At 45.1% G+C, this 8,793-nt stretch overlaps 1 protein-coding gene across 1 annotated transcript; it reads right to left on the reverse strand.

Annotated features, from left to right (window-relative positions):
* Window positions 1–1,648: 1,648 nt before the first annotated feature.
* Window positions 1,649–3,865, reverse strand: ATP5ME (ATP synthase membrane subunit e). Its single transcript, XM_021547976.4, has 4 exons — window positions 3,678–3,865; window positions 3,490–3,544; window positions 3,230–3,328; window positions 1,649–1,788 (listed from the first exon to the last, which is right to left on the reverse strand). Exons 1-4 carry the CDS (start codon window positions 3,711–3,713, stop codon window positions 1,763–1,765), a joined length of 216 nt encoding a protein of 71 aa, XP_021403651.1. The 5' UTR covers window positions 3,714–3,865; the 3' UTR covers window positions 1,649–1,762.
* Window positions 3,866–8,793: the final 4,928 nt, after the last annotated feature.

Consider the following 8,793-nt stretch of genomic DNA (forward strand, 5'->3'; position numbering starts at 1 on the left):
ACGTACAGCAGGATCAAGGGCACCTTCTGCAAGTTTGGCACCAACATCAAGCTCTGTGGAGCAGCCAACACGCTGGCAGGCAGCAATGCCATCCAGAGGGCCCTGGACAGGCTGGAGGAGTGGTGAATCAAAGGGTTAAGTTAGAAATGTAGCTAGCAAAGAACAAGGAAATTAATCGATACCAGGTGGGGATAACTGAAACAAGGTTGGGAAGGACAGGTGATATATGAAATATTTTAAGAGTGCAGGAGTCATAAATACCACTGACTTCTAAGAATAAGAGGAGGTTTGGACTGTGACCAGCAGGCCAAGAAGCCCTGCCAACTTGACAGATGAAGAGTTCACCTTGAGGAAGATGTCTTACTTCCTCCCCAGAAGATTACCAACCCAATTAAAGAGGACAATTGTGCAGCCATAACAGATACTCAGTAATTATAGTACTAGGCGAGGGCTCATGTTTATGTAATAAGCAACATAGAGACTGTCCTGGAAACTATTTGAAATGTAAAATTTTTTTGGATAGAGGAGCTTGTGACTTTTTTACACATGCCTTTGGAAATTATTCCCCATGTGTCCAGCGCGGTAATAAATGCACCCTTTTTTCAACTTTAGTTAGTTGAAGAGTTGTCTGTCTGTTCTTAAGTGGGGGGGTGCAAACCCCATGGAGTTCAACCAGGGAAACTGCAGGGTCTTGTGCCTGGGTTGTGGCAATCCCAGACACAGCTACAGGCTGAGTGGAGACTGACAGCAGCCCTGAGGAGGACTCGGGGGTGATGGCTGATGAAAAATTTAACATGACCCAGCCATGAGCACTCCCAGCCCAGAAAGGCAACGGGATCCTGGGCTGAATCCAGAGCAGCGTGGGCAGCAGGGGAGGGAGGGGATTCTGCCCCTCTGCTCTGCTCTGCTGGAGCCCACCTGGAATACTGTGAACAGTTCCAGAGCCCCAAACAGAAATAGGACATGGAACTGCTGGAGCAAGCGCAGAGGAGGCCACGACATTGGTAAGAGGCTGGAGCACCTCCCCCAGACAGGCTGGGAGAGCCGGGGCTGTCCAGCCTGGAAAAGAGTGTGGAGACCTCCTAGCAACCCTGCAGGATCTGAAGGGTCCTACAGGGAAGCTGTTGCAGTGATAGGACAAGGTGTAACACGTACAAACTGAAAGAAGGGAAATTTATATTGAATATTGGGAAGGAATTCTTTCCAGGGAGGGTGGTGAGACTCTGGAACAGGCTGCCCAGGGAGCTGTGGGTGCCCCAACCCTGGCACTGTTCAAAGCCAGGTTGGACAAGGCCTTGAGCAACCTGATGTAGTGAGAGGTGTCTCTGCCCATGGCAGTGGGGTGGGACTAGATGATCCTGAAGGTCCCTTCCAACCCTTGACATTCTATGACTCTATGAACTCCCCAGTCAAGCCATTTAAGTAACAGATTCAGGCAGTCAGTGACTTGCCAGTCTCCCCCACATGCCAATACATAAAAAATTGTATGTAATTTCTGATCACAATGGGGGTAGCAACTGGTTATTGCTAGGGGAATACAAGGGAGTATTTCAGTTGCAACAATAGCTAGATTGTGACAGTTGCTTCCTGTCACATTCTGTCCCTACTTTTGCTACTGTTCTGTGAAATTCACTCAAAAAATACCAACTGAAGTGTATTAAGTACTTTATTGATAGAGTATCACACAGAGGTCAAAAACCACTGGACAGCTCAGGGCTTAGCCATGTATTTCCATGTGCAAAATTCAGATGAAATCTGTTGTTTATTTCAGTATGGACTCTTCGCTTGCTAAAAGGAAGGAAAACACAAACATGGTTAGAACTATTAGCCACTTCCATGAAGAACTAAAACATGCAAATCATAGTGGAATCAAAGCCTATCTTTATGTAATTTCCTTCTGGCTAATATATATTATTCCCCCTTCTGTTTATGCAACAGAATTGGAATTCACAGCTCTGGGGTGGTGGCAAAACTTTTATATCTACTCAGTAGTAAAAGACAGTTTTCTGAATTGACAAGTCAAATGAGCCCAGAAAAAGCTACCACTACAGGTATGTCCATCTTTAGGGAACAATCTTCAGGAACGGCACTGCACATAATGAGTTTAACAACTGCTTTTCTGAAAATAAACAGACCAAACCCATTGTTGGGAACAACAGACCTGTCACCTTTGTGCCACTTTTAAACAGATTAAACATTCTAAAGCAATAATAAAAAAAAAATTTCCTTACCAGGTGCCCTAGCAACTTTACAACACAGCCTTCACCTCCAAAAATAAAGTTTCATCTAACTAGAGAACATCTAAAAGATCCATTTAGGCCAGGACCAATAGAGATGATGTATTCAAGAAGGCAAAATACTTTATCTCCAGTAAGTCATAGACAAAACATACTTTAATTTCTCTAAGTGTAGTTTAATTATAGTGTTTTGTTCAACAGTAGTTTTGTTTAGAACAATGCAAATGTCACTCTTTCACTAGGAAAGCGTTACTGAGAATGTATGTGCACCAAGAACAGCCTAAGTTATTAATCAATTTTCTTAAAGTTCTTAGTTTTAAGTCTACCTAAAAACCCTGAAATAAAGCTAGAGAGTACATTCCTCTGTATGGCAGTGGGAAAGGAATTCTCTGTTAGACTTGTACAGGGAACACAAGAAATAATCCTAAGGACAAGGGAAACAGTGCTGCAGCAGAAACATTACAGGTGGAAGAGAATGACAACAAAAGCAGCAGTATTAGTTGCAAGTGGTGCCCTTCAGCACACCCTCTATGGCAAAGATACAACAAATGCAGCTCTAACACTGCAAAATACAAAAAGACCAAGCTGACCTCTTAGAATTAGTGTGTGACGCCACTTAAAAGTCTCAAGTTGCAATTACATATCATTGCCTATGCCCTATATTCAGTCATATTTGTGACGTTCTGGCACTGCATGGAGCGAAGGGCTCGCACAACCAGATGGAAAAGGGACATGCTGCCAGAGCTGATACACAGATTCAGTATTTTCCTCACAGGATAACCACTATCTTTTAGCAGCTTGTTTCCTCGGTGGAAAGTCATCCATTTAACAAGTCTGACTGTCGCAAAAGCGTTAAGTGCTGCTGTGGCAAGGTTTTCAAAACGCGGGCATAATTAAACCGCAGTACTGTTTACTCCTCACATGGCCCTACCCCCGCCTCCATGGCCCAGCTGCAGGACGGGGAGGGATGAACACACTAACGGAGCAACTACCTTCCGCTATCTCCTTTGCAATTCGCTCCAGCTCTTCACGTTTCTTCTTCTCCTCCGCCTCTATCCTCCTCTCTTCTTCAGCAATGGGCTTCAGGTAGTCTGCCACCAACACAAGCCCTTTAAAGCACAGCTCCCGCGGCAGACGAGCACATTTCAGAGCTGGCGGCCTCACGCCGGCCGGGCCGCGGGAAATGGCGGCCGGGACACCTCAAGGTGCCCTTGAGGGCCGGCGCGGGCAGCGGCCCGGCCCCCGCACTCACCGTATCGCTTCTTGCCGTAGATCATCCCCACCAGCAGCGCCGAGTAGCGGGTGAACTGCGGAGGACACCGACAAGGACGCGCCCTCAGCGCAGCGCAGCGGCACGGCCGCGCCCGCCGCACCGCAGCCCCGACCCGCCCGCCGCCCTCGCCCCGCCGGTTCGGCCCCGGGATCCCCCGCGGCCCTCACCTTGATCAGCGGGGACACCTGCACCGGCGGGATCATCCTGGCGGCAGGCGGAACCGAGCGGCGGCAGGAAGGGCGGGGAGCTGCCGTGACCTGGAAGCCAAATGCTGATCTGCTTCCCGAGCCTCGCCAGCCCGCCCCTCGGGAGATGCGGCGGCGCACGGAGCGGCCGAGGGCGCTGCGCTGTGCAGCCCCCGTCCGGCCGTGATGAATGCACACAGCCCAAAGTGCACGATATCCCTTCCAAACGGAACTAAAGATAACCACCCTTTTATTATTATTATTATTATTTTTATTTTATTTTTATTTTTATTTTTATTTTTATTTTTATTTTTATTTATTTTTATTTTTTAACTCGTAAGGGTAAAAAACGCCAATTATTTGCTTTTTTAAAATTTTAAAAGTTTAATAATAATAAAATGGTTATAAAAATAGCAATATAATTACAGTAATAAGGTTTAGACCGAATTTAGAGTAATAAAGTTTAGAGGACAATTACAAGATAATAAAAAGCAAAGAATTACGGACATCTGGATGCTCTCGGACGCTACGTCATGAAAAGCATGTTTTGTGAACAAAGGAATCACCTTTAAAATAATACACTTGTTGTTTATTCATATATTATTTATGGTTATGCATATATTCTATTTAAAACAAGAAACTTTGTTGTATGTTAACTGTTTCCTTTAATCCCCATGGCATTGTCAAGTCCGAGTAAGGGTTTATTCATATATTATTTATGGTTATGCATATATTCTATTTAAAACAAGAAACTTTGTTGTATGTTAACTGTTTCCTTTAATCCCCATGGCATTGTCAAGTCCGAGTAAGGGTTTATTCATATATTATTTATGGTTATGCATATATTCTATTTAAAACAAGAAACGTTGTTGTATGTTAACTGTTTCCTTTAATCCCCATGGCATTGTCAAGTCCGAGTAAGGCCTGAAGAAATTAGTTTCTTTTGATAAGAAGCCATAAATTCCTCTACTTTGGAAGATTCAGGTGTTTCTTGAAGCGAAAAAAAAAACAGCCTCCCCCCATATACACAGTTTCTACTTTAACATTATATTGAAACCTAAAACTATATTTAATACACTACTTAAGAGAATAGAGCATAACTTTCTAACATTACACATGTAATATTCATTGTAATATTTGCGAAAAGCCAATTGTAACATATGCATTTTTCACAGTAAGGATAATTGGACATTAAAACCTGTTGAGCCCTTTGAAAAGTGTCAGGGTGGTCAGGTACTGGTATAGGTTGGCCAGGGAGTGATGGAGTCACCATCTCTGGAGGTGCACAAGAGGCATGAGGATCTGGTGCAGGTGATGTGGTTTGGTGGCACTGCTGGGTGAATGGCTGGACTGCATGATCTTAAAGGTCTCTTACAACCTGAACTAATCTGTCATTAAGTGGTTGTGGTCTCTGTGCAGATGCTCAGTCTGACTGGACACAGACCTCTGCAACCAACCCGTCTACCCGACCCTACTTTAAATTGGAGGGTTGGAGTAGATAGTCTTCAGAGGCCCCTTCTAATGACACCTGTGATTCTGGGATTGTAATTATTGTACTTCAATTTTCATAGATACAAAACCCTGTGGTCATTAGTAATTCTATCAATTCTATCAAGAACAATTAGTTACAGTTGAGAATTATATTCCTACTTGAGAATGACACAAATCAAATTAATGAAGTCTGTTTCTCAAGAACTTATAATGATGCTAAATGAATGAGCTGTTTATACAAAGTCTCATATCATGTTTGTCCTCAGGTTTAGGTTCTGAGATACTACCAAATTTGTGTTGAATAATGCTATCTTGATGACAAGCAAAAAAAAAAAAAAAGTTTTCTTGCTGCAGAACAAATTACTTATTTGTAAGTGGGGTAAGCAAAAAAAAACCACAAACAAACCAACCCAGAAAAACTAAACCAACCAACCAACAACACACACACCAAAGCAAAAAAAATAAAAAGCATTTCTGAATTTCTGAGCCAACACAGTGGCTTGTAGTATTTATACATTGCTTTATACAGAGCATCCTTATAAACACCAAAATGAAACTCTGTTGAGGCGCGGCATGCGCTCCTCGCCGCGGCACTCCGAGCCGTGCTGGGCGGTGAGGGAAGAGAACGGGCGGCCGCTTTCCCCCGCAAGCTCTGCAGTTTCAGTTCGTGGCGCGCAGGGACAGACGAAGGCGACACGGGACTTGGGGGGGAACGAGATGGTTTTATTCCATGAGCCCCAAGACCCCGGCGGGCGGGGGGGCAAAGGTTTTATACAGAACTCAGGAGGACGGGTGTAGGAACAGTAACCAATGAGGGAATAGCAGGGGAGGAGTTTAGGGCAGAACTAACATCTGGAAGCTGAGGAGGGGGCTAGAATGAATGACAGGGAAGGTTCTAGGGAAAGGGGCAGGGAAAGGGAGGATTGGGGGGGGGGAAACAGATATTAAACAAATATCAAATGAAAGAAAAACACACCACCGCATCTCCCTCTTTTCCTTTACAAAAAGAAGGAGAATTTTGTGGTTTAAGCAAATTAATAAAACATGCAAATAATATAAAATCATATGATAACATTGTAAATTACTTAAAGGACATGAAAGACACATTATTGCATTTATAGGGCAGGAAGAGTAGTAACAGCCTAAATTAGACACAAGACTGCACAAAACTTGCTGTTTTGCTGCTCTGAGTAACAATCTAAAATAATGTAAATAATGTAAATAATTGAAATAGAATGAAATAATTGACAGAAATTAAACTAAAAAATTTAATTAGAATGATTAAAATTACAATTATCTAATTTGAATAAAATAATTAAATGGAATTATTGGAATTAAATATAATAAAAGATCAACTAAATATAATTAATAAATTTTTAAATTTCGCAGCAATGCAGCAAGCCTGAAGCGATATAGTAGCTGAGTGATTCCTGTAGCAATAATGGTTAAACACAGCCTTTAAGTTAAAAAATATCAGAAAAGACTGAATTAATTATAATTACAACAAAACAACTTAATATAAAATCAAATTGTAACATTACATATTATTAAAAAAACATAAATTGAAAGACATTAAAAAATGATAAACTAATTGTGATTACAACATATGAAACATATAAAAACTTTATCTGGAATATATAAAATTGTCTTAAATCAAAGTCCAAATTAAGGGTACAAAGCACAGCAGGATTTGTGACTTCATCTGATTTAGAATTTGCTTCGTCGCGGTGCTTGCGATGTTTGGCTTCTCAAATTCTTAAAGCAGAGTCAGCGGATAACGGCGCTTGTTTTAAAGCAGAGTCAGCGGATAGCGATGTGGTTTGTTCAATTTGAATGTCCGTTTGAGAGGTGGGCATAATATCTTGAGTAATAATTAACTGGGATGATTTTTTTTTTTTCTATAAAATATAACTCAACAAACAGATTATTCAAAAATAATCAAAAGCAAAAAGAGGAATTTGTAGTTAAATAAAAAGGAATATTGGGTAGGGTACATTAAGGAATAGGATAGGGGAATCAGACAATCACTTAATTAGTGATTGCCATGATTAACAGGGGGTATCGGTAAGGGGTGGACCGGGGCGCCGCCATTTCAGGGGGAAGACAAAATGACGGATCCTCAGTCCCGGGTTTCGGCTCCATTTCCTCGGGAGAAGATCCCTCCCGACCCTCCCCCCGGAGGACGAGCCCGAAGAAGGATGGGGGAATATCCAACCCCGCCTCCCCCAACAGGGACTAGCCTCGTGCAGGGACGGTGCAGGGCTATTGGGAGAGAAATGGGACTGGCGGGAAACCAGGGGCGGAAAAGAAGGGTCAAGGCGGGAAATGGGTCCCGAGCGGCGTGGCCAGCGCCATCTTGGGGGGGGTGCCAGATACACTGCACTTGGCCTGAGCAGTGTCCGGCAGGGCACTTGGGGCGGCTCGGCCACAGCAATCCCCAAGGGAGGATAGGAAAGGGTTTTAGGAAAGTCCGAGGGGATGGGGGCATAGGGAGCTTCACAGAAGCAAAAAGGGGAAATTTATAGGAGGGGGGGGGGCCGCCCGACGCAGCTGGATGTCGGCGCAATGCGTGGGTGTAAAGGGCCCCTTTTAACAACTCTCCTATAGCTAACGTGTCGTCTTCTTAGCTGATCCCTAATGGTGTCTTTTCTACCCCCTCCGTCCAGCCCAGAATGGGGAGGGGAGGATAGAGAAGACAACTTTTTCGAGGAGAAGAAAAAGCGATCTAATCTAGGTCCCCACAGAAGACTAGGCGAAGGATAGCACTCAGTGCTAGCTTCCCCCAGAAAAAGAAAACCCACCCGCCTGCCAGGGACATGCACGGCTACAGCCCCAGTCTGGGCGCAGACGGGGGTTAAAACACGAGAAAAAAAAAGCGGCAAACCCAGCCGTCCGTCGGGGCGACCCCGCACCCGTATAGCCCACCTTACCTTGCAGGCTCGGACGGAGATGGCTTGGATCTTCTCCTCGACTCGATGGAAAAGTCGCGCTGAAAACTGGGGATGTTCCTTCTCTTTCGGTTTGGCCCTTCCGGAAGCCTGGGTGTTCCCGTTAAACCAAGACTCGTCCCCGAAGCCTTGGTTTCGGCCACTATCAGCCTCCGGTGGTTTCGCTGCAGATGCTGACCGAGGAATGAACCTCTTTTCGGTCAGTCCCTCTTCAGGCTCCCCCGAGCCGCTGCCAAAACCGCCCTCTGTGTTCTCGGGTAAGTCTGCCCGCCAAAAAGCTCTGCAGCCCGGCTGCCCGTGCAGCGCGGCTGCTCCCGGGCGGGAAGATGGCGAGAACAAAGAGGGTCCCGGAGCGTCAGTTTTTCGCTCGGCGCTCAGCTCCTCTTAGCATCAGGCAGAGCTTTTACGGCCGTAGATGTTCCTCTTCCCTCCTTCTTCTTCTGTGAGGCGGGCGCCCCCACGAATTTGCCCGTTTTTTCTACAAGACGAAGGAGGGAACCATCCTCTGCTACCATATGTTGAGGCGCGGCATGCGCTCCTCGCCGCGGCACTCCGAGCCGTGCTGGGCGGTGAGGGAAGAGAACGGGCGGCCGCTTTCCCCCGCAAGCTCTGCAGTTTCAGTTCGTGGCGCGCAGGGACAGACGAAGGCGACACGGGAC

This window comes from Lonchura striata, chromosome Z (assembly GCF_050655825.1).
Source record: "Lonchura striata isolate lonStrDom1 chromosome Z, ASM5065582v1, whole genome shotgun sequence".
Lineage (NCBI taxonomy): Eukaryota > Metazoa > Chordata > Aves > Passeriformes > Estrildidae > Lonchura > Lonchura striata.

What these genes read in the sequence shown, in the direction of transcription:
- ATP5ME (XM_021547976.4), bottom strand. Translation starts at nt 3,713, where the DNA reads ATGATCCCGCCGGTGCAGGTGTCCCCGCTGATCAAG. An exon ending in AGGTGTCCCCGCTGATCAAG is followed by an intron (nt 3,545 to 3,677) that starts GTGAGGGCCGCG and finishes TGTCCTCCGCAG; the next exon opens with TTCACCCGCTACTCGGCGCT. An exon ending in TGCAAAGGAGATAGCGGAAG is followed by an intron (nt 1,789 to 3,229) that starts GTAGTTGCTCCG and finishes CCTTCCTTTTAG; the next exon opens with CAAGCGAAGAGTCCATACTG.